This window comes from Pseudonaja textilis, chromosome 2 (assembly GCF_049901715.1).
Source record: "Pseudonaja textilis isolate UNSWEBS1 chromosome 2, rPseTex1.2, whole genome shotgun sequence".
Taxonomy (NCBI): domain Eukaryota; kingdom Metazoa; phylum Chordata; class Lepidosauria; order Squamata; family Elapidae; genus Pseudonaja; species Pseudonaja textilis.
This window is the reverse complement of record NC_141991.1, coordinates 12,614,007-12,640,089: the sequence shown is the minus strand read 5'-3', so window position 1 is coordinate 12,640,089 and position 26,083 is coordinate 12,614,007. Positions and strand designations below refer to the sequence as shown.

Sequence of the window (26,083 nt, the reverse complement as noted above, 5' to 3'; positions counted from 1 at the left end):
AGCAATGAGAACGTCCCCATGAACACAGGCTGTGGCTCCCGTGGAGCATGCCCAAACAGAGTTGTTACCCGGAATGAAATACTGACCCCGGAGGCGAGCAGTTATGTTGTTTCCAGAAGAGGTATATAATGGGTTATATCCACCATGCCCGGTAAAGGATGTGATGGCTAACCGTTCTTTGGTCAAATAGACTTGGCAATGATGACCTAATGAAACATTATGACAATACTTGGAATAATTAGCAGGGATATTTCCCAAACAGCATCCCTGACCTATTATGTCAGTAACCGTGATGGAAGAAGTATTCCATCGGCATCCGTTATCTGAGGTGGCATTGCGAATGGGTTCATCTGAGGCTACTGCATCATAAAAGGGTGGCAGGTCAGATAGGCAGAGCCAGCATTGGTCCGTTTTGGAGGAGTCATTAAGGGTGGCTTTTAATAATGCAAAAGAAGAATTAACCAATTGAATTAATGGATTGGCCTGAGTGTCAGATTTTTGTAAAAAGGCAGACTTCAAATTTTGATTTGGACCTATGTCATACATGGGCAAAGACATTGTTAAACGAATAGTGAAAATGTTGCCTTCATCCTTTTGACCTTCCCATTGGCGTCCCCCCCATGTAAACCCTGACATCCATTGTTGTTGAGTCAATGTCTTCCCTTTTTCGGTAAAGGTAATGGTGAGCGGGTTCAGTCTCTAGCCACAACATGGCCACGAAGAGCAGGGAAGGTGCCCACGAGTGCGGGTAATGTTGATATAGTCTCCTTTGGTAGGGGGTGACCACCGAATGTGGCCAGTGGACACACAGTTCCATTTTTTACAGTACCTATCGATTGGACCACCACAAGCAGCGCGGGATTCGCCGGTACTGTGAGCAGGACAAAAGTACAAAGGAAAGTTATGAGCAGGATTTGGAGTGCAAGAGCCTTGTTTGTCCCATTTATCAGCTTGCAGTTTTTTGTCAGCAAATTTCTCGACCCCAGTACCCATTTCAGCAAAGTCCATGGATAATGGGGGAAACCATGGCCACCGAGTGTAGTTGGTGGTGCTATTAAGAACTCGTCCTTGAAAGTCCAGGATAGTCCAGGTATAGGTATGTGGCTGATGTGCATTCGTGGAGACTGCTCGAGGAGATCGACGGACACGATGGGCGGTGTGTGGAACGTGCTGTTGATACAAAGTGAGAGTCAATCGGGAGGAAGTGGCAAATCCATTGACCATTTTTGTAATTTCACACTGGTACTGTCCATAGTCAGCCAATTGCACATGGTGAAGGGCCAGAGTTGTAGCACGAAAATGAGAAGTGATGGAATATTGGGTGTCATTTGTCAACAGAGTGTCATTTCGAAACCACCTCCAAATAGTTCCCGTCTTTTTTACTGGAGAGCGTTGGACACATTCCATGGCGTTGGAAATGGAGCTGAGACCCGGAACTGCAGGGTATCTGAGGCGATGCGTCCGGATGAGTGTGGTTGTTTTGTGAGAAGTGCCATCGAGGATGAGGCAATGTCTGCGGTCCGAGGGTGGCTTATAACGGCCTGGCCAATAAGATGGAAGAGTAGATCTCCAAAGGCAGGCAGCGGAGTCGCAGGGTGGAATGCAGCAGTGAAGGTGTCTCTCCAGACGTTCCGAAAGAGGAGAGACGTTGGAGTCAAGCAGCTGTAGCCAGGATAGAAACGGTGGGGATAGGGGAGGAAAAGCAGAAGAGGGGGTAGACAATAAGAGAACAGTATGATTGAGGTAAGTATGATTAAAAGAAAAGCCTAAACAAGAATAGGAGCCAATTGTTTTCGAAGTTACCTGTATAGTCAGAGAAATGAAGCAAGGGAAATAATAATATGAGAGAGTGATTTCTGAAGCAGGCAGAAGAGGGCGGCCATTATGCTGAAAGGCATAATTGCAGGCAGGAAGAGAATTGTCTTCATAAGTAAAGGTTACTGTGCTGTGAAGGGGGGCTAGGATAACCCCTGGAGATGCATTAAAGAGTGAAAAGACTGGAAATATCATTGTCAGCAAGAGGGTGAGAGATAGAGGAGTCTTGGCCATTGGGTGGCCCATGGTAAGGGCGGACACAACGAGCAGGAACCCAAAGCACTTTGTCAGGAAGTTGTACTGCAGCGTATCCTTTTCCCCACGTGATGAGCTGTGCAGGGCCTTTCCACGCAGGATCTGGAAGTTGCCTGAAATAGACAAGAGGGCGAGAGGAGGGGGGCACTGGCTTGGTAAAATGGCGAGAAGCAGCCGTAGAAGAGGGAGAGCCAGTGAGGTTAAGAAAGTTAAGAGCATAGAGTGTAATGTTCAAGATGTTTTGTAACGCCGGGAGGTTCGGGGGGCCTAAGCCCTTTTTTCCCGTTTGCCGATCAAGGGCATTTTTCAGAGTTTGGTTTGCCCTTTCCACAATAGCCTGACCCTGGCTATTGAATGGTATACCGAATTTATGAGTGATGGCCCACTTATGACAAAACTCAGCAAAGGGAGAGCTGACATAAGCAGGACCATTATCTGTTTTGAGAATTTTTGGACATCCCAACGTTACGAATGTTCGAATACAGTGATTAATAACATTTTTAGTTGCCTCTCCTCTTTGCAATGTTGCCATAATAAACCCTGAATAAGTGTCTACGGACACATGAATGTATTTCCAGGGAGCAAAGGGAGGGTAGTGAGTAACGTCCATCTGCCATGTGTCACAAGCTTGGATACCCCTGGGATTAACACCCTCAGGGATACCTCTAGCCTGGAGACTACATGTGGGACATTGTTGGATTATTGCTGTGGCTTCCTGGTATGTAATCCCGAATTGCTGTACCAGGGCCTTCTTATTTTGATGGAAATAGTCATGACTCTCCCCAGCCGAAAGTGGTTGAGGAAAAGGGGAGGATGTCATGATTTTGCAGGCCTCATCGGCCATATGATTGCCTTCTGATAAAAATCCAGGCAAGTGTTGATGACTTCTAATGTGAGCCACAAATAAGGGCTTACTTCTTTCCTTCAGTAGCGCTTGGAGCTGTAAAAAAAGTGTCATGAGAGAGGGAGGGGTAACAGGGGAGATATAGGCATCAAACATGCAAACAGCCATTTGAGTGACATACATACTATCAGATATGATATTTAAAGGTTGCTGTGGAAAAAGAGACAAGGCTAATGAGAAAGCAGCCAATTCAGCCTGTTGTGCTGATTTCTGCGGGGCAGTTAAGCGTTTATTCCATTGAGCATCTATGTACCACACACAGGCTCCAATAGTCTTAGAGCCATCAGTGAACACAGTAAGGGCTTCTTTCAAGGGCTGTTGAACAAAAGGTGACTTCAGAACAAAAGGCACTGTTCGCAAAACTTGTAGCCGAGTATCAGGGGGAAGATGGCATGACACTTGACCACACCAATCTTCCAATGCATCCTGCAATACCATGGAGGTTTGCAGGAGAGGTTCCCATTGAGCAATCTTAAAAGGGATATATAGTGTAAAAACATCCATTCCCATCAAGGCTTTGGTTCGTTTTCGCCCCTTCTCTATTAGGGAAGCCATCTGAGCTGCTCTAGTGGTTATAGATGTCTTGGGAGTGTGTGGTAGGTGTAACCATTCCAAAATGTGGAGGCGTTTTTCATCCGAAATTTGAATCACTATAGCAGTTAATAGCTGTTGGGTAGAGAGAATGGCAAGGGAGGGTGGTCTATCAGTGAGGGCACGGTCCACCCATCTAGTGGCTAAAGCTGTATTTACCTGGTGCAAAGCGTGTAAGTGTTGTTCTGAAAGATAAATTTTGTCTGCTGGATGCTTCAGTCCTACTAGTGCCTGAAACAGTGGTGACAGCATATGTGTGGTCAATGCAAGATAAGGTCTAGCCCAATTGATGACTCCTAGGCATTGTTGCAGCTGAACCAAGGTGGTTGGTTGAGGAAGTGTAAGTGAGGGAATAGATGGAGAAGCCGTGGAGGCTAATACCTTGTGACCTAAATACTGCATTGGGTAATGAGACTGGATTTTTTCAGGTGCTATGTGTAACCCTGCTTTTGCTAATGTGGTTAAAAGGATTAGGCAAACCACACTGCAGTGGCCCCATAGGTTGAATAATCCTATTTAAGGCTCTAAGATCACTGATAAGATGATATTTGCCAGATTTCTTTTTAATTACAAAGACTGGGGTGTTATAAGGACTGGTGGATGGTTCAATATGTCCCTCTATTAACTGTTGATGGACAAGGAGATGTAAAGCCTCCAATTTTTCTTTGGTGAGAGGCCATTGATCCACCCACACAGGAATAGATGTTTTCAATGTGAGAGTTAGTGGTGCAATAGACATATTGAAAGAAAGCAAAGACTTTACACAGAGGTGTTAGGGTAGCTGGATATAGGCATGAAACTGAGAAAGCAAATCACGTCCCCATAGATTGCAGTGCAGGGGAAGAACATAAGGCTTAAGATATGCTGTTATAGTTGAATGTGGAGTAGAAGCAGAGAGCCAATTAGAGCTGACCTTAGCGGCTTGAGCTCCGCCTATGCCTTGCACTGAGGCAGCCTCGGTAAGAGACCAAGTAGGTGGCCACTCAGCAGAGCAGATGACAGAAACATCAGCACCGGTGTCAATCAGGCCATCAAAAGTGTAACCATTCAAGGTAACAGACAGGGTAGGTTTAGAAGCGTGCACAGGTTGCTGTAATGCAAATAGGGAAGGCGGATCAGTAGGTGGCATTAAGATAAGCGTAGCGACCACAGTCCCCTTTTTTAAGGAAAAACAGCGATCCCCTATTGCAGCAAGAGCTAGATTATTGAGAGCAGAGGAGTCATATAGATAAGGAGCAGCAACAATACCTTCTATAGTGAGAGTGGAATTGGGAATGAGCAGAATAGGCAATGAGGGAGGCAAGGGTGTTAAAAGAGTTGCAGTTAAAGGAAGCGTTACAACAGCACCAGGGTCATCATACACAAGGTCTTCAGATAACACTACCGGGAAAGTGGTAGTGGGGAGGTCAGCCTTGGTAGCGGGGCTAGCTGAGGGCCCCATAGTTAGTTTCCCGAAGGCTGAGCAGAGGGGGGGTTACTACGACACTGCGAAGCCCAGTGAAAGCCTTTACGACAGCGAGGACAGATAGTTTTTGGTTTTTTAGAATCAGGAGGCGGAGGGCCCCTAGCTTGGCCGCGGGGTGCCCCTCCTCCTCCCGGCATCCGACACTGATTTTTAAAATGTCCAGGCTTGCCACAGTTGAAACAGTTACCATTACGAGTTAAAGCGAAAGCGTCGGGAGAGGAAGCGGGGGTAGGTAAAGAAGAAGAAATAGCCGCTGCGAGCGCATCCATTTTATGAGAGGTTGTGCCAACAATTCTACAAAGCTGGAGAAACTCAGCCAAAGTGACTCCTGGCTTGTTAGCAACAGGTTGCAAAATCTTTTGACAGTCATGATTAGCATTAGAAAAGGCCAATTTCATGAGTAATTCCTGTTTAGCAGTAGCGTTGTCAATCTGACGATCTAATGCAGTTTGCAAGCAACTAATGAAAGAGGCATAGGATTCATCAGGATTCTGCATTACTTTTAAAAAGGTTTGGGTGGATTGTGAGTCTGTATCATCCACCCGTTTTAAAGCATTCATTGCACACATATGAATGATGGCAAAAGCACGGTGGGGACAAGTCTGTTGTTGAACTAAAGTGGCAAATTGTCCTGTCCCTTTAAGATGGCCTTCCGTGACTGCTGCCGGCAAACCTCGCCGTATTTCTACATCAACACATTTTTCATACTCAGACTGCCACACAACATATTGTGCTGGGGTCATAAGCATAGAAAACAACATTTTCCAATCATAGAGCAACATGACAGTATTACCAGAAACTAAGGAATCAAGTATGCCTCTAGTGTAAGGTGAATGCAGACCATAATTAGTTACAGCATCTTTTATGTTTTTCAAGACCTTAAATTCAATGTTAGTATGTACAGGGTTGCCGCCACCTCCTGGGGGGAGGGCAAGAGGGAAAGCAGAAAGAGTTTCAGAATCATCCAACGGTAGAGGGGAGGAAAGGAGATTGCTAATAAGGCCTCCTCGAGGAGTTAGTGGAGAGGAAGAAGGAGTGGGGGCAGAAGGGGGAGGATTAGAAGATTCTGCAGGATTGATGTAAGGTGGTGGAAGAGAGGGAGTTTCCACCTGTGCCACAAGAGGATCTCCAGATTTAGCAGGATTAGTTGAGGAAGAAGAAGAGAGAGGGGGGGTTTTAGAGGTAAGAGGTGCAGCATTCTCTTTTGGAGGATAGAGTGTGTTTAATGCTGCCATGACAGCCCGCCAAGATGTTAATATTTCAGGTGGGGCTCGGGGGATATCGTGTAGATACTTCCCCAATTTCTGCCATGAAGAGTGTCGGAGTGTTCCCTTCTCAGGATAAGATGGACAATGTTCCTCTATATATGTCAATAAGTTAGTCAATGATTTTTTTGAAAGAGGATATACAGTGGTGCCATTAAGTTTTTGAAATGAATTAGCCTTCTTCACTATAGTATAAAGTTCGTCCCTATGACTTGACGAAACTTTGGAAAGTGAGGAGCCCATTACTTACGATTGCGCGATGCCTTTGCCAGGTGCGTAAGAACGGGAGTGAAGGAGATGCACCTCTAGACAGAGATCACACCTTTGAGACAGCGAAGGCAGACAGATCCCGGACGAGCCCCCAGTTGTCGCAGCGAGCGACTGGTCCGTTGTTCCGTCTGCGTTCTTTCGCTGCCTATGGAATTCCCCGCAGGGAAGAAGTTTAGAGGGACCCTCGCAAGGGTGAATACCAATAACAGACACCAGACATCCGATTGTTTTCATAGGAGGCAGCACTTCACACCCGAGGCAGATGGATTGACCCAGGCAGCAGCAGCCGCAGCAGGAGGAGGGGGAGGAGGAGAAGGAGGGGAAGCTGGAGAAGGAGCCTCGGGTGCTCCGTACAAACCTCATTTATTATCCTCTTTCAAGCGGGTGGGGGAGCACACAGGGGGTAGCAGAGTTTTACCTTATATGGAAGAAGATCATAAACAAAGAACAAAGAACAAAGTATGTGATAGTTTGCAAGCTTGCAAATATGCTTATCATACTGGGCTAGCGTATCCTGGGAAGAAAAGTAACAACAGTCAGTGTTTCGTGATATTGAAACATTTTTCAGTTGGCTAAAACAAGGTCATTAGATACGTGCAAACATCCCTGTATCCGTGTTTGACAATGTCTGCTTCTCCTTGATTATTTTCCATCCATTGCTTCTTGTCCTGCCTTCAGGTGCTTTGGAGAATAGGTTGAGAAGAGCAACCAGGATGATTAGGGGACTAAGGCATATGAAGAATGGTTACAGGAACTGGCTAGTCTTGTGAAGAGAAGGACCAGGGGAGACATGACAGCAGTCTTCCAATATTTTAGGGGCTGCCACAGGGAGGAAGGAGTCAAGCTATTTTCTAAAGTGCCTGTAGGCCACACAAGGAATATTGGATGGAAACTGAACAAGGAGAGATGTAACCTGGAAATAAGGACAAACTTTCTGACAGTGAGAACAATCAACTAATGGAACAGAAGTTGTGGGAACGCCATCACTTGAGACCTTCAAAAAGAGATTGGACTCCCATCTGTCAGAAATAGTGTAGGGTCTTCCGTTTGAGCTGGAGGTTGGACTAGATGACCTACAAGGTCCCTTCCAAATCTGATTATCTGTTATCGATTACCTCTTCCAGGACCAAGGGACAGAAACACAGTCCCTGCTTGTCCTGAAATCCCTCCCTCAAATTTTCTTTCAATCTTCAGAGCTATCAATGCACTCAGCATTTCTGACCTAGGCTCCACCCAATTGTGCTTTTGAGTCTGATTTGACACTAAAGCATGTTCTGATATAGCAATAGCACTTAGATTTATATACCGCTTTATACTGCTGTACAGCCCTCTCTAAGCGGTTTACAGAGTCAGCATATTGTCCCCAGCAATCTGGGTCCTCATTTTACCCACCTCAGAAGGATGGAAGGTTAAGTCAACCTTGAGCCTGGTGGGATTCGATCTGCCAAATTGCAGGCAGCTGGCTGTCAGCAGTAGTTTGCAGTACTGCACTCTAACCACTGTGCCAGGCTCTTACATGCTTTCATCTTCAGAAAAAGTTGCAAAAAGCTCACTAGGAACCTCACACAAAGTTAGCAAATAAGTCAGTAAGATTTGGATAATTGGAAGGAAGAAAACTATCTGAATTTCTTAATAGAAATAGCACTTAGACTTATGTATCAGTTCACAGTGCTTTATAGCACTCTCTAACAGTGGTGGTATTCAACTTTTTTTACTACCGATTCTGTGGGCATGGTTTGGTGACCATAGTGTGGCTTGGTGGGTGTGGTGTGGCTTGGTGGGTGTGGCAGGGGAAGGATACTGTAAAATCCCCATTCATCCCCACCCCACTAACCTGCTTTTCAGCTCCATTATCCTGTGCAGGGCAACAAAAGAAGACCCAGCTGATCATCTGGGAGTCAGATTAGCTGGGACTTGGGAGGCAGTGAATAGATGGGGGCAGGAACAACCAGAGGTGGTTTTTACTGGTTCTCTGAACTACTCACAATTTCTGCTACTAGTTCTCCAGAACCTGTCAGAACTGTCCGAATACCACCTCCGCTATCTAAGCAGTTTACAGAGTCAGCATATTGCCCCCAACAATCTGGATCCTCATTTTACCAACTTCAGTAGAATGGAAGGCTGAGTCAACTTGAACCATCAAGACTCGAACTATTGGCCATCAGCAGTCAGCAGAATCAGCCTGCAACAGAGCCTCCATGGCTTTTAACAAGTTTACAGACTGATGCTCAAATGGAGAACTCACGTATGTGGTCCAAGCTTTGAAAATGGGGCAGTGATGGACATTAGAAAATTTGGCACCCTAATACTAATCAATAAAATACTTTTAGAGAACCCAGGTATCAACCTGTAAAACGACTTCAGCTGAAGTCATTCTTTCTCATGTTTATTCCTTCTGTTGCAGAGCTGGCAGCAGCATCGGACAGTGGGGAGGAACATGGGCCAGTCTGGGAGTCTGGGGAGGATGTGGACGATGCTTCTGTGTCCAATACAGAGATGGGGCCAGGGCCATCTGGGAGTTATATGCTGACTCTAGACCCTCCAGAATCTGACAGCAATGAGGCAGAGGAACAGGGGGAGCCTGTTACTAGTGCGCATGTGAGCAGAGCTTCCAGAAGGAAAAACAGTTAAGACAAAAGAGGTGACTTAGGAGTAAGGCTTGGAGGTGATTGGCCCTCCCATAGGACATAAAGGAGGAGCAAAGGGACAGGAACCTTTGCAGGAAGCAACTTTGTTCGTACTGGTTGGTTTGAAACCTGAAGCTCTATGTTGAATTTGTGCTCCATTTGGCCTTGTATAACTAATTGGAAATTGAGCCATTGGCAGCATTTCAAGGAAGATAAAGGTGCATGCTTATGAGACTTATCCTGAAGGACTTTGGCAGACTTCCATGAGACTATTTACAAACGGTTTGAGATTCATTACGGGCTGTGAGTGACTGTAATTCACAGCCATTAAAATAAAGAAAAAAGCATTTTGGAACTAATGTGTGTTTGTTAGTGTCTCAATAAACCTTGGTCAGAACACCTTCTTCATTTCTTGGTTGCCATTCACAGGGGAGGAATGGGGGAGCTTAGGAATGTGGTGCCTTAGCTGCTAGTCAAAAAATCTACCAACCAATGCCATGCCAACAGATATCTGTCAGAGCTGAGTGGGAATCTGTGGCTGACTTGATGGGTCCATGTGACCTAAAAGACACACGGGGTGGGGTGGGGTGGGGAATCCTATTCTTTTAACTTTCCACCAGTTTTTGCCAAGATGATATCTCCTAATAAAATTGTTCTTTGGGGAACCAACTTGCCTCAGAGTTCTGTTTGAGATGGGTGTATTACTTAAGACTTTGACACTTACTAAAAACCAGAGGGGAGTAGAGAAGCCCTGACCCAGACAGCCTTTGCAATGGACAATGGAATGCCAATGAATATCAACTCATAAAACATTCCTATACCTGTTTTAAGTTGCCATAAAAGAATGATGTTGAGTCTAATGTTCTACTCACTAGAAAATCCCCCTCCCCAAACTCCCAGGCACTAAATGTGGCAGCCTTGAAGCTTCCAAGTAAAATATGGCTTCCAAGGCTGACACACTGCACTCATAACTCCTTCTCTCCTCCTCTCCAATGCAAACAGATACACAAAGGGTTAGGTTTGAGTTTTCTGAGTTCAAACTATGACTCCCGTACTATAAATTATAATTCCCATGTCAATTCGTAAAACATTCCTATGCCTGTTTTTGAGTTGCCATAACCGGGTGGGAGGAAACCTGAAGGAGCATTATGGCATTTTAAAACAAGCAGTACATTCCACCCTTATCTACAAAGATTTTAGGTAGGCTACTGGATCTTCTGCCTGCGAAAATCCTTCATTGGAGAACGTGATTGATGACACCCAGCCTGGGAATGTGCTTTATTGGAGAACCTGATTTATTATATACCTGGGGGGGGAGGGAAACAGAGTCACAGGTGACTGTAAATTACATATGCCAGAGTTGGCTTCATTTAGATTAATGCTGACATGTTGCTCCTAATAAATCTTTCGAAGCTTGGCTTGAAACTCATGATTTAATTAGGGCAATTGCCAGAACCCTAACAATGAGCTTTTGAAAAGTTAAAGAGACTGTTTGCTGAGGACCCCATATTGAAATGCCATAACCTGGACTGCCCATTCATGATCCAGGCCGATGCAAGCAAGGTAGCAGTGGGGGCAGTCTTACTTCAAAGTAATGATACAAAGGAGTTACAGCCTTGCACTTATACTTTTTATAAGCTCACGGACACGGAGCAATGGTGGGCAATCTGGGAGAAGGAAGCATTAGCTATCTGATGGGTACTGCTGACCTGGTGGCACCACCTGGAGGGAGTCATGTGCCTTTTGAGGTGTGGACTGACCACAAGAACTTAGAGCTCTCAGAACTTCCTATAAGCTTTCCCCCAAGCAGCTGCATTCAATAGAGTCAATTTCACCCTTAAATACATCCGAGGGGGAAGACTTTTTCTCTAATGCCCTCTCTCACTTGCCCCAATACAAGAGTAGCAGGGAGGAGGTGGTCCATGCCATTATTCTACCCTCCCAGCCAGCCACTCAGGCACTCATGAGATAACAGACCAGATGGCAGCAGGCAGGGCCTGGCCAACTTGATGAGCTGGCCCAATGGCTAAGGAGTGAGCCGTGAATAGACCCCTGGTTCAGGGACCACCAGCAAATTTTAACTAGCAAAGATAGACTGGCATAGAAAGGGACTAAATTGTATGTGCCAAGCACCCTGAGGGTCTTCATACTCCAGAGGAGCCATGATTCCAGGCTGGATTCCTAAAGACCTTGCATTTAGTAAACAGGCAATTCTGGTGGCCAAAGATGAGGAAGGACATCGAGAGTTTTGTCAGGAATTGCACTATTTGCAGTGATGAAGACCAGACCTGGAATCTTCCCAGGCTGCTGCAAACAGTAGCTGACCAAACCCGACCCTGGGAGAAGATCGTAATGGACTTTATCGTAGAGTTCCCAGCCAGCAATGGAAACATGGCAATTTTGACAGTGATGGATATATTTGCAAAACAAGCTCATTTTATTCCCTGCTCAGGACTACCCTCAGCCCAGAAGCTGCCCAAGCTGTTCTATCAGTTGCATGGAGTACTGAAGAGAATCATATTGGATTGAGAGGTCCAATTCACAGCTAAATTATGAAGGGAATCCATCAAATCAATTGGGACTTCCCAAGGCCTTAGCTCAGCTTTTCATCCAAGTACCAATGGTGCAGAAGAATGAACTAATGGAGCAATATCTAAGATGCTATGTCAACTATCAGCAGACTACTGTATTTTTTGGACTATAAGATGTAAATTAGCTTTAGAGGAGAAAAACAAGAAAAAAAATCTGTCTCTGTCTCTGCTGGCTCCTATTTAGCTGGTTGTCCACTAAGACTCAAAGTTCCCTCTCACAGTTACTGCTATTGAGCCTGGTTTCTCCCAGTCTATATGTGTACTTTTGGTTTTTCTTGCCTAAGTGCAGGTCTTTACTTTTCTTGACATTGAATTTCATTTTGTTAGATATGGCCCAGTGTTCTAGTCTGCCAAGATCCATCTGGATCTTGAACCTATCTTCTAGGGCAGTGATGGCTAACCTTTTTGGCACTGAGTGTCCAAAGTGTGCATATGTGCAACCCCCCAAAATGCAATGTATGTGCATTCCCTGCGCATGCACCTCATCACATGGTGCATGTGCCCTGCCCCACCATGCATGCTTCCTGTCCCTGTTCATGCCCCCCACTCCCTGTGCATGCTCTCTGGGCATGTGCCTTGCCCCTAGGCACTCACCCCACCCTGGGCACACACACACCCTGCACATGTGCCCCACCCCTGTGCATGCTCACAGATCCCCATGTGCACCTGCCCCCCCATATGTGTGGCAGAGATCCAAAGACCAGCTGGCAAGCAGGAGGCATGTGCACAAGCTTGGCAGAGCTGAGCTGGGGTGATGGCTCATGTCCCTGCAGAGAGGGCTCAGTGTGTCATCTCTGGCACGTGTGCCATAGGTTCACTATCACGGTTCTTGGGTGTTAGCTATTCCTGCCAATTTAGCATCATCTGCAAATTTGGTAAGTTCCCCTTCTATTTCCTCATCTAAGTCATTTATAAATTATAGCAGAGGGTAATTAAATAACCATACAGATTGGTAGCAGAAGATGGTTACATGGTCATACAGACCAAATAAAATGTAAAGTGTACAGTCACCATGTGCCTTGCTGCTTAATGGTTTTTCAACTGTCTCAGGAAATTCTTGTCAGAATATAAAAAAACCATAGATTATAACCATAGATGTGCATTAAACACTGCCATCTATTGGTTGACTAATTCTGTAGTTGTTGCAGTACAAAATACATTCTAACTTATATTCCAACAGGACTACAGGTAGTCCTCAAGTTACGACCACAGTTGAGCCCAAAATTTATGTTGCTAAGCAAAACATTTGTTAAGTGAGTTTGCCCCATGTTATGACTCTTGCCACAGTTGTAAAGTGAATTATTGCATTTGTTAAGTTAGTAACATGCTTGTTAAGTGAATCTGGATTCCCCATTGACTCTGCTTGTCAGAAGGTCACAAAAGGGGATCACATGACACACACCCCGGACCCTGCAAGAGTCATAAATATGAACTAGTGGTCAAGCATCTGAATTTTGATCACATGGCCATGGGAATGCTATCACCATTTTTCACATGTGTGAAAAATGGTGATGTGTGAAACATGGTGATAATTCACTTTTTTTTTCAGGGTCATTGCAACTTTGAAGAGTCACTAAATGAACTGTTGTACATTGAGGACAACCTGTACATCAATCATCCAGGTAGATCTTGACTGTGTGACCACTTTCTGTGATGAACCATAAAGAGGACTGTCAGGGATTAGCCTTCAAGTTCAGCCAAAACTGCACAGGGCTTATCATTGATGCAAAAATAAGACTCTGGAAATGTGTAACATGAATCAGCTTCATCTCATCGACTCTGTGTTCCACGTGAAGTTACACCTGTAGGTAAAGTTTGAGAAGTTAGCAGAGTTTCACTCTGCTCTCAGCTCCCCAGTTGCTCTAAGTCCCAGCTTGGGGCCTCAGCAGCTCAGAAGACACTTTGGTAATAACTTTGCACTAACTTCTTCAAACTACATTCAAAATATTTTCTACAGCTTCCTAATGTTTATGGGCTTCAGTTACAATCCTCCTGGGTCAGAACTGAAAACCAGCTTGGCTTTTGGAAACTAGCAAAGCAAATGACTGTAATTTGGTAATTATAAGGAGAAGAGATGAAGTCTGTAATGCACTGAATTCAACCTAGCTGCTAATGCAGGTGCAGAGCTGGAGAAAAACATGTTTATGCCAATTCCCTAAAAGGTTTAATAGGCTAGCAACAGGTCGTCAAAGTGACAATTGAGTTTGTCTGCCTTTTTTGTAAGGCAGAGAGTCACAAGAACAATAAAAAGTTTAGCTGCATCATAAAGAGCTATCAAATGATTATTTTAATATCTCAGATGTCCCACAGGTTGTGTTGCCATGGAGGAACCTAGTAATTTAGCTTCCAAAAGCATCACTTCTTTTCTGCTTTCTTGGAAGCTTGCCAGATCCAAAGTTTTGTAGGCTGCCATTCTCTGTATTCCTAATAAAACATATTCCCTGAACATAGTGGGAAACTTTTTTGATACAGTGTTTCTTGAATGACCACTCAGTGCATTCACTGGTACCTTGAATCATATCCTTGATTGTTTAAATATGGGTACTTTTATGGGCTCCCATAATTGAACCAAAATTTAGCCAACCAGAATTTTAGCTATTACGTTTTATCATATTTTTCAGAGTATAAGACACACTTCTTCCACCTGTAAAAGTGGGTGGAAATGACTGTGCATCTTATACACCAAATGTTGCTAAAGCCCCACCCACCAGCCAGCTCCCACCCTTTGGCCTTTGCCTCCCAGAAATTTGCCTCCTTGCAGCAAACAGCAAACAGCTTTTTTCAGCTTCAGCACAGCCTGATTAGAACAAGCAGCTGATTGTTGGGTGGATTGGCCTCCCAATGATCAGCTGTTCCAGACTGCAAGGATTGTCATTGTCTATTGCTGCCTCCTCATGCCTTATTTTTGGCCTACACAGGCCATTTTTGTCCTCCACGCACCCTGTTTTCTGACCCAGTAAGCCCCATTTTCTGCTCATTCCGATCCCCACTGCCCAGAATGGGCCAAAAATGGGGCATGCGGAGGCTGAAGCAGGATGCGGATGGCAAAAATGTGGTGCATGTAGGCAGCAATAGGCTATGGCAATTCCTGCAGCCTGAAACAGCTGATTGTCAGGAGGCTGATCCAACTGGCAATCAGCTGCTTGTGCTAATCAGGCTGTGCTGAAACTGAAACAGGCATTTTGCTGTTTGCTGCAAGGAGGAAAATTGCTGGGAGGCAGAGGTAGAGGCAATTTTTTTTTTGTTTTCTTCCCTTAATGCTAGGTGTGTCTTATATTTCAGAGCATCTTATACTCCAAAAAATACGGTATGTCAGGGGTGTCTGCCAAAGGGTCAAGATAGCAGAGAGAGTACTGTGATAATAACCCCATCCCTTTTGAAAGTATATATTGATGCATATTCAAAGGGGGTGTACTTGCATCATATCACTGTCTGTTATCTTGCAATTCACACACACACACACACACACACACACATGGATGATAATGCTTTGTGACCCCCATCCACAGCTAAGCACATCCCTAACCCATGGTTTTTGGGAGAAATATCCCTCTGCTTCACTTCCAAGCTGGGAGAAAGACATTGGAAACATGGAGGCTGATTGGAAAGATGGTTTAATGGTGAAGCAGAACCACCAAGCACATGGTTCTAGGCAGTTGACCACATGGAGTTCCGAGTGAGGGATATTTATGCCTGCTATCAGACTCCCATGGGGTTATGCAGGGGTCACAGCTGAAATTGTCTGAGCTCTCAGGTTTGGTTGACACAGCTTGGAGCTGGTGGGAAAGCTGGGCGGGAGGTAGTAGAGATAGTCGGGTGCTGAAGCCAAAACAAAATTCTTTCCCCTGGGAACCAAGGTCATCTGTGCAGGTGTGAGGTGACGAAGATTATCTAGCAAGTGGACTTTATGCTTGTTGGGCATGTGGCAAGTGACTCTGGGTAAGTGGGAAAACTTTTACTTTTACTTTTAATTAGGTGAAATTTGGTGGGACAGATAACAGAAAATCAGAGTTGGAAGGGATCTTATAGGTCATCTAGTCCAACACCCCACCCAAGTGGGAGACCCTGCACCATTTCTGACAAATGGCAGTCCAATCTCTTCTTGAAAGTTTCAAGTGATGGTGCCCCCAAAACTTCCGAGGGCAACTTCTGTTCCACCGGTTGATTGTTCTCACTGTCAGAAAGTTTCTCCTTATTTCTAGGTTAAATCTCTCCTTGTTCAGTTTCCATCCATTATTCCTTGTGTGGCCTAAAGGCACTTTAGAAAATAGCTTGACCCCTTCCTCCTCCTCTCTGGGGCAGCCCCTCAAATATTAGAAGACTGCTATCATGTCTCCCCTGGTTCTTCTCTTCACTAGACTGGCCATGCCCAGTTCCTGTAACCATTCTTCATATGTTTTAGTCTCCAATCCCCTAATCATCCTGGTTGCTCTTCTCTGTACTTTTTCTAGAGTCTCAACATCTTTTTTATAGTGTGGTGACCAAAACTGGATGCAGTACTCTAGGTGTGGTCTTATTAAGGCTTTATAGAGTGGCATTAGTACCTCACTTGATCTTGATTGTATCCCTCTGTTAATGCAATTTAGGATTACTTTAGCTTTTTTGGCTGCTGCTGCATACTGTTGGCTCATATTTAGCTGATTGTCCACTAAGACTCCAAGATCCCTCTCACAGTTACTGCTATTGAGCTTGGTTTCACCCATTCTGTATGTGTATTTTTGGTTTTTCTTGCCTAAGTGTAGGACTTTACTTTTCTCTACTTTTAGAGGCAAGCTTCACCAGGTCCGTGCCAATACGATATGTTCCAATAAATTGTTCTTTGAGAAAGATGCCTGCCTCAGAGTTCTTCTTGTTCTGAATGTGTTACTTGGAACATTGACATTGGTTTCCAGAGGGGGAAAAATGCAGACTACAGGAACCAAGAGCACTACTCAGGTGACTTTGAGGATGCAGACAAACCTCCAAGTGGCCTCAATGATTCTCTAAAAGGATGCAAATGACCAGCAGTCTGCAAGGAATATAAATCCTTCCCTTCCCCACCATCCACTCAGAGCTGATGAAGCTTCTTGGATAAAAAGTGAAATGTCTTCAAAAGAAAAAGAGAGAGTGGTCCAGTTGCCTCCTGAAAAAGCACCTTTGGGACAAGAGGAGAGGGAGTTTGAGCAGAATTTTGGGATTAGTTTCTATTTGAAAGAATAGAATAGAATAGAATAGAATAGAATAGAATAGAATAGAATAGAATAGAATAGAATAGAATAGAATAGAATATATGGAATGGAATAGAATAGAATATATGGAATGGAATAGAATGGAATGGAATGAAATGGAATGGAATGGAATGGAATAGAATAGAATAGAATAGAATAGAATAGAATAGAATAGAATAGAATAGAATAGAATAGGTGTTCTGGGTCTGCAGCGCTTCGGGGCAGGCAGGAATCTGTGACTGTGCATGGTTTCTGCCTGTGCTCGCTGCCCGAGTGCCCTGAGCCACCCAGCTTCAGGGCTAGCCACCTCCGTAGAAGGTGGCGAAGATAGGGGGGACCTGGCAGGGTCGAGAGATATCACACCTCTCTTCCCTAGCTGGCTAAACCCCCTTTTCCGAAGGCAGCTGAGTGGTGGTCAGAAATGGCCGCCACATAGAAGCGCTCAGCCAGAAAAAGAAAGTGCAGGAGGAGCTGTGAAGAAGTGAAAGTGTTTTTTGCTGACCGGGATAAAGCAACAGCAAAAGTACCCTGGAACTTAAAATTTGCCAAAGATACATCATTTCCAGAGATTTTCAAGCAGCGAATGGAAGTTTAAATGGAATGTTTTTCTTTCTTTTCACTCTCCTTCCTAACGTGACTGCGAATTGAACTGCAAGAGAAATCGGAAAACCCGCATTGGAGGTAATTAAATGCTAAAGGGATAAGGATTTCTGAACATTTTTTTAAAAAAAAATCTTTTTTGCTTTAAGTGGGAAGGGAAGTGAGAGGAAAAAAAATTGGAGCAGAATTTGAAAGTAAGGAGGGGATTGCCTAGAATTTTAAAGAGCTATTAAATATTAACAAGACTTCTAAAAGATACATTTTAACTGGAACTTTGTGACTAAACAGTAACCCCAGAAAGAGAAAGGGAAGAAAGATTTTGGAACTTTTTGGGAACTATCTTTGATTAAAAGCACTTGGGTGGTTGTTTTGGAAAAACTTTTTCTCTCTACAATGGCATCACTTGTGGATGAATTGAAAATTGAATACCAAAAATACAAAAAAGAAGAACAAGAAAGGAAAGATTCTCTTGGCACTCTTTTTCAATTTTTAGAAATAGCGGTTTGCACTTATGAAAAACTGACTGTGCAACAGGATGACTGGGATAAAGAAGAAGCTATCTTTGACGAACAAGTGACTCTATTTGGGGAAGGAAAGGAGAAAGAGGAAAAGAAAAAGGGGACTTTAAGATTTGAAAAAACAACCAAAAAAGAGAAAAATAAGGTGAAAAGTGGACACAGTGTTAGAAAACAACAGAAAGGGGGAAAGCAGAAGAAGAAAAGGGAGGTGGAGAGACAAGGGGGTAAAAAGGGCAAGGAGAAGAATAAGCAAGGGAGAAGGGAAGGGATGAGAAGCCTCAATGGTGGGGAGCAAGATGTAAAGAAACAAAATTCATTTAGAGACAATGGGTAAACTTAATTGAAAAAGGGATTCTGCAAAGGTACATAAGATTGTGTTCTTATATTTGTATTCAGAAATGTTAGAAAATTGGAAACAACATGTAATCAAAAATGGGATAAAATATTTAGTGTAATTTAGTGAAATTTTTGTGAAGAAAAAGAAGGCAATGAAATAAATGAGAGTATTGAAGTAGGAGAAATGGGAACATTTTAATGATATAATGATTTAAAATATGTGATGTGGGGGGAAATAACTATGGAAAGTATAAGTGTTCCCATAGAAGTATGATATTTAAATGAAAAGTAACGTGTAAAATGTTTAAGATATAAATGAATATTAATATTAATGATTAGATTTGTATTGGCACTGATAGTTGTTTAATTACATCATATACCTATAATTTTTTTTAAATAAATTAATAAATAAATTTTTAATATTTTTAATAAAATACATTGTGTAATTTTAGAATGTACTAAACAGAATCCCAATGCAAGTTATGTATTATATTAAGTATTATAAATTTAGGGGAAAGAGTTAAAGGCATCATACTCCAATCAGTGTACAGGAGAAGTTTTGTTTAAAGAGAAAAGATAAATGGATAGCTGGAAACAGAACAGACAAAGAATAATAAGTATTATGATTTGAACTGAGATGAGATAAATAAAATAAAACTAAGAAAGTTAAAAGAGGTGAGAAGCTATATAGAAAATTGAAAATGGTAATAAGATATGAATGGTATATAAAATGAATATGAATTTGAATTTGTGTCTCTACGAAGAGTTGTAACCCGGGATCAAGCAGCTTTCAGAAAAGATGTTTTATGTTTTTATATTTTGTGTTTTGTTTGTTTGTGTATTGTCTTTGAAAATCAATAAAACTGTTTTTTAAAAAAGAATAGAATTGAATTGAATTGAACAGAACAGAACAGAATAAGAAACAGGAATAGGAATAGGAATAGAATAGGAATAGAATAGAAGAGTTGAAAGAGTTGCCTAGGCAGGAAACCCTACACCACTTCAGGCAAATGGTTATTCAATCTCTTCTTAAGAACTTCCAGTGTTGGAGCATTCACAACTTCTGGAGGCAAGTTGTTGCACTGTTTATTTGTTCTCATTGTCAGGAAATTTCTCCTTAGTTCTAAGTTGCTTCTCTCCTTGATTAGTTTCCACCCATTGCTTCTTGTCCTGCCTTCAGGTGCTTTGGAGAATAGCTTGACTCCCTCTTCTTTGTGGCAGCCCCTGAGATATTGGAAGACTACTGTCAAGAATCACACTCTCCCCTCCAAAGCCAAATTACTTTGCTTTTTGGACATCTTTAGTCATTGTCAATGGCGCTCAAAGCTGGGCCATAGCAACTGAGAATGGGACTAGAAAGGGGTTGCACCCATTCTATAAAACTTCCTCACTAAAATAAAAACAGACTGTCACCTTGTGTACAGTCATAAATGGCATTCTTATCTAACAAGGGAAAGGGACAAGGGATCAAGGTCACCACAACACTCATCCTCTTGGGTGGCTTATTGTCATCCTGGGTCACAGCTAAAAAAATATGAATCCCACTTTTAATACCAGATTCTGTGAAATCCAAATTCAGGATCCTGAACAAATAATCAAGGTTCATTGCAGTGTTTATTAAGCAGTATATACTATGGAAAGTTGAAGTAAGATCAAAAGCACAGTCATGGTTTTACTTTAATTACCAAGTTGCTGGCACCAGTTTGGTTGCTAAACAACGATTACTTGTAACTTTGCTTAGTTTTTGCCCTTATTATTATCATTCTTTCTCCTACAAATAATACATAGGAAAAAATAAAATGTTGACATTTACTTAAAATTTCCCTCCATTCTCCATAGCGGAGAATTTTTTCTAGAATATCCAGAGGTGGTATTCAATAGGTTCTGACCAGTTTGGAGTCTGTTTTCACTGGCAGAGCTTTTGGGCAGCTACAGGCACCCAAGAAATGAGTGATGTTGACCTGGCCATGTCCCTTGGCCATGAACCCCCCTTCCCCAGGGTCAAACACAGCCCTGCTGCAGCCCTCAATGAAATCGAGTTTGACACCCCTGGTCTTAGATGGTCATTAGAAAGCATCACAGAGATAAGGAAAACTTTTCCCTGGTGGGGTCTGAATCAGAGGTCATATTCAGCAGGTTCTGACCAGTTCTGGAGAACTGGTAGTGGAAATTTGAGTAGTTTGGAGAACTGGCAATACCACCTCTGACTGGCCCCACCCCATCTATTCTCTGCCTCCTGAGTCCCAGCTGATTGGCTGGCTCTTCTTTGGTTGCCCTGCACAGGAGAATGGAGCTGGAAAGCAGGTTAGTGGAGTGAGGAGGGAATGGGGATTTTGCAGTAACCTTCCCCCAGGAGTGGGGAGGGAATGGAGATTTTGCAGTATCCTTCCCCTGCCACAACAACCAAGCCATGCCCACCAAGCCATGCCACAACATGCCAACCAAGCCACACCCACAGAACCAGAAGTAAAAAACACTGAATCCCACCACTGAGCTTATCTATCTCAAGCCTAGGTGTATTCCTCATTTGTAATGTAATTTTTAATTGTTGAACCCAATTAACAAAAGATATTTGTGAAGCACAATTTGCCCAGATAAGTAAATGCAACAGGGGCCTAATCATTTTGCTTTCAACCAGAGAGTAGTTCAGTTTCAAACAGATAGTGAACTACAGAATCCACAGTCCTGCTGGAGGAATAACCAGGGTAAGTAGAATAGAATAACAGAGTTGGGAGGGACCTTGGAGGTCTTCTAGTCCACCCCCCCTTAGGCAGGAAACCTTATACCCTTTCAGGGTTTGTCCAATCTCTTCTTTAAATTTCCAGTGTTTGGAGTATTCACAACTTCTGGAGGCAAGTTGTTCCATTGATTAATTATTCTGTCAGGAAATTTCTCCTTAGTTCTAAGTTGCTTCTCTCCTTGATTAGTTAAAGTGTGACCAGAAAGAGTTTTGAAGATCAAATCTACAAATGTGTGATGCCTTGCATATGTTTTTAGAGATCAGAGAGAATATACATGAAAATATGATCTTTAACAATGAATAAGGAAAGAAGTCAGTTGACTTATGTTTTTCCAATTAGCTGTTCCTTTACATTCATATGTGGTCTTAGTAAAATAATGTAGCACTTGGAGATAAAGTTGCAGATCAACAGACCAGCACTGGATGCCAAGATGGAGAAGACCTGCACAGCCACCATGTACTTCCCTTTGGTGCTCAGGTAGGCAGGCACAAAGGACACCCAAACACTGCAAAAAACCAGCATACTGAAAGTGATCAGCTTGGCTTCATTGAAAGCCCCAGGTAGGTTTCTGGCCAGATAAGCCAGCACGAGTGAAATTACAGCCATGAAAGCCATGTAGGCAAGGGCACCATAAAACATGGAACGAGACCCTTCATTACACTGAAGGGTAATCTTTTCTGTCTGGGAGTGCATGTCAGACTCAAGGAATGGGGGGGACACTCCCAGCCAGATGCTGCAGATGACCACCTGGACACTGGAAGAACAAAGTACTATGGTATTGGCCAATCTTTTCCCTAGCCATCTCCTTATGCTGTTCCCTAGCTTTGTGGCCAGGAAAGCAAGTACAACTGTGATTGTTTTGGACAAGACAGAAGAGACAGCAATTGAGAAGATGATGTTGAAGGCAGTTTGTTGGAGAAGGCAAGTGGCTCTCGTTGGCTGGCCAATAAACAGGAAAGAGGTCAAGAAGCAAAGAAGGAGGGAAACCAGGAGGATGTACGAAAGGGCCTGGTTGTTGGCTTTGACAATGGGAGTTTTTGTGTGCTTCAGAAAGATTGCTAACACAAAGGCTGTAATTAAAGAGAAGAAGAGTGCAATTGAAGCCAAGATGATCCCCAGACATTCACTGTAGGCCAGAAAATTTATTTCCTTAGGACAACATTTATTTCGTAAGTTATTTGGATGCTGATCTTCTGGACATTTCCTGCAATGATCTGCATCTGAGGAGAAAAAAATAGAAATGTCTATTATCTTTTGCTATGCTTCCCAAGATAAAACCAGTGTCGTGGTTGACTCATTATGCAACCCTGCTCACAACTAGACAACAGTAACAGGGGAGGGGGAAGGAAAGCATTGACGTGTCAAGGAGATTTGGAAGGGAACCCTGTAATGCAAGTGTACCTCCTGGAAGTGTGAGAAAGACTCAAACCCCAAGGACATCACCTGTCAGCCTCCAAGATTCCTTCTGCTTGACTCTTTCTGGCTGCCATAGAAATTTGGGGGGGAGGAATAATTGGGCCTCATGGGAGGAAGGGTAGTAGAAGTTGACGTTTTGTGAATTGTAAAAGTTGGGGTGCTTTCTTGCTCACTGTGCAAATGCAGTCAATTATCTTTCTAGACCAAGTCAACCTTCGTGGCATACCAGATGTTTGAGATGCAACCTGAAGATGTACCCACATGACATTATACACACCTCAGATTGAATGTCCATTTGAATGGTTGGGGGTGGGGACATGGGATAACTTTCTATATGTAATTCCCATGCCTTTTGCTTCAGATCTTGTATTTCTCTTGTTGCTACTACTTCAATTTCAGTAAAAGTTCTTTTCTCTATACAAATGGAGTCTAAGGTTCTCTTTCTTGGATTTTGAGCGGAGCCAAACCTGACATCACCTGGAAATATCCAAGGCAGACAGGCCACTTCCAAAATAAAACAAGTGCAACTGATCAATGGACAATGGATAATGGGAAGTCCAAGAGGAAAAAGGAAATGTTTTCCTATGCTGTTTGTGGGCAAAAATGTCAGAACTGGCTTTTCTAATTCTGTACCCATATGGCTTTTCAGTAAAGTTATACCCTGGGAGAAAAAAATGCCGCAGGAGGATTTTTTTTGTTTTTTTGTTTTTGTTTTGCTGTTTGACGCAGTGGGATGGTTGACAACCATACATGAAAGTTATAGAAAAGCCAAAGGAAGATATGATGTTTGAGACTGTGTCCATTTTTATTAAAAACCAAGTTCATTTTTATGCTTGTAAACAGTAGTGATTTATTAACATAGGCTAATGAAGGTTTTATTGACTCAGTTAAACAACCATGATCGATCTTTCTCCTCTATATCAGACATGGTATTCAGAAGGTCCTGACCAGTTCTGGAAAACCCGTAGCGGAAATTTTGAGTAATTCAGAGAATCGGCAAATACCACCTCTGACTGGCCCTGCCCCCATCTATTATCTGCCTCCTGAGTCCCAGCTGATCATTGGGTCTTCTTTTGTTGCCCTTCACAGGAAAACAGAGCTGGAAAGCAGGTTAGTGGGGTGGGGAGGGAATGGGATTTTGCAGTAACCTTCCCCCAGGAGTGGGGTGGGAATGAGAATTTTACAGTATCCTTCCCCTGCCATGCCCACCAAGCCACACCCACAGAACCGGCAGTAAAAAGAAATTGAATCCCACCACTACTCTGTATACTTTATCTTAAAATGTTGGGATGTTTGGAAAAACTTCTCAAGAAGAATAGATGGCAGAGGTGGAATCTTCACACAAGCTATTGATATGAACCAATGCTACACTTACCTTGGACACAAGGCCAAACATTATTAAAGAAGCATTAGTGTTCTTATTGAAGACCATTCAATAAGACCATTCAACCATTTCCTCTGGAATTACTCACCTTCCTGATTGGAGAAAGTCCCTTCTGCACAGAAAACACAGTCATAGCAGCAAATGGGCTTCCCTTCCTGGTGCACCATGAAAAATCCAGACTGACAACTTTCCACACACCTGGAAGGAGGCAGAGTCTGTGCACAAAAAAGAGGAACATAAAAGTATATAAGTTCTCAAAGAAAAAAAGAAGGAAAGACCTCAGGTTGATCTTGGTTTAACCTGAAGCCTGTTACCCAGGGGTGGGATTCAAATATTTTAACAACTGGTTCTGTGGGCATGGCTTAGCTAGTGGGCGTGGCTTGGTGGTCATGTTATTGGCTGGGTGTGGCCAACTCAACATCACTCACATTGAGGCACGCATCTCCTCGCCTGGCCTCTCATGACTGTGGGGATGCTGCAACAGTCGTAAGTGTGAAAAATGGTCATAAATGGTCACTTTTTCAGTGCCATTGTAACTTTGAATGGACACTCCACACAAGCAAAGTACCAGTAAAGGAGGAAAAAAAACTCCAGAGATGTTCCTGAGACAGAAAGTTTAGTCCTGCCAAGAATGTAATAAGGGTTAACAGAGAGGCAGTTTCTGTAAGCAACACCAGAATGTTTCCTTCCTGCCTTCCTTACAGGATTAGGACAGTAATTTCTTCTAACAACCGGTTCTCCAAACTGCTTAGAATGATAACAACTGGTTCTAGTGAATAGGTGCAAACCTGTAGAATCCCATCCCTGCTGTTACCAAGACTAAGCCAATTTAATTGCAACAATTACATATGGTTGAAGTTATCTCTTGGTTTGAGTTCAAAGAGATCAAGGCTAGGAGGAGGTTCTTCTCTGTTATTGTCCCCATGCTATAGAACAGGGGTATCAAATTCATGTCATCACAGTGGTGTCACACAGTGGTGGAATTCAAAAGAATTTACTAACCAGTTCTGTGGGCATGGCTTGGTGGGTGTTGCAGGGGAAGGATATTGTAAAATCTCCAGTCAGAGGTGGTATTTGCTGGTTCTCTGAATTACTCAAAATTTCTGATACCAGTTCTCCAGAACTGGTCAGAACCTGCTGAACACCACTTCTGGTGTCATGTGACAATTTGTGACTTTTTTCCCCTTTGCTAAACTGGATGTGGCTGTGGCCAGCATGTGATGTATCCAGCCCATGGAATGCGAGTTTGACAGCTGTGCTATAGAATATGGGAAATCAGATGTTGCTTTGAGCCTATTAGCTTTCTAAAAAGAGTTCCTCTACAGTCCCTTTTTATTATTTATTATTTTTACATAGTGGCGCTTCTTAAAAGGTAAAGGTAGAGGTTCCCCTTGCACATATGTACTAGTCATTTCCAGCTCTAGGGGGCGGTGCTCATCTCCATTTGAAAGCCGAAGAGCCAGCACTGTCCGAAGATGTCTCCATAGTCATGTGGTCAGCATGACTAAATGCCAAAGGCGCACGGAACGCTGTTACCTTCCACCAAAGGTGGTCCCTATTTTTCTACTTGCATTTTTATATGCTTTCGAACTGTTAGGTTGGCAGAAGCTGGTATAAGTAAAGGGAGCTTACTCCATGATGCGGTGCTAGGGATTCAAACCACCAAACTCCTGACCTTTCTAACCAACAAGCTCAGCATCTTAGCCATTCCTTATTTTGTCTGAAGACAATTCTGAACATTATTTTTATGATTTTATTATTTTAAGCTGGCATTGTTTATACTTCTGAACTCTCAAGAGTCAAATGATTGTGGTGGTCTAAAATTGAATACATAAACAAAACAGCAAATTGTGTCTTCCTATGAACTTTCTGTGTACCTTTTTTTAAATTACTCATAATCAGTTTTTATCTAAGTCTTTGGATTTAGTCCAGCAGAAGAATATGTAAGCGACACAGAGAAATTCTTTGCAACTATTTTGAATTTTTGCAACACTTCCTAGATTCTTTGCAAGCACTTCACTGAGCATGTAATTGTACTTCTTAGCAGTGGTGGGATTCAAATTTTTTACTACCGGTTCTATGGGTGTGGCTTGGTGGG

General features: G+C 43.1%; 1 protein-coding gene across 1 annotated transcript in view; it reads right to left on the bottom strand.

The window, feature by feature from the left end:
- Window positions 1-1,379: 1,379 nt before the first annotated feature.
- Window positions 1,380-26,083, bottom strand: part of LOC113451496 (vomeronasal type-2 receptor 26-like) — a 34,664-nt gene continuing 9,960 nt past the window's right edge. The window contains exons 3-6 of the mRNA XM_087927671.1: window positions 24,074-24,200; window positions 21,537-22,405; window positions 12,296-12,372; window positions 1,380-1,662 (exon numbers count right to left, since the gene is read on the bottom strand). Coding sequence (XP_087783797.1) covers window positions 1,380-1,662; window positions 12,296-12,372; window positions 21,537-22,405; window positions 24,074-24,200 — 1,356 coding nt within the window. The remainder of the gene's footprint in view (window positions 1,663-12,295; window positions 12,373-21,536; window positions 22,406-24,073; window positions 24,201-26,083) is intronic.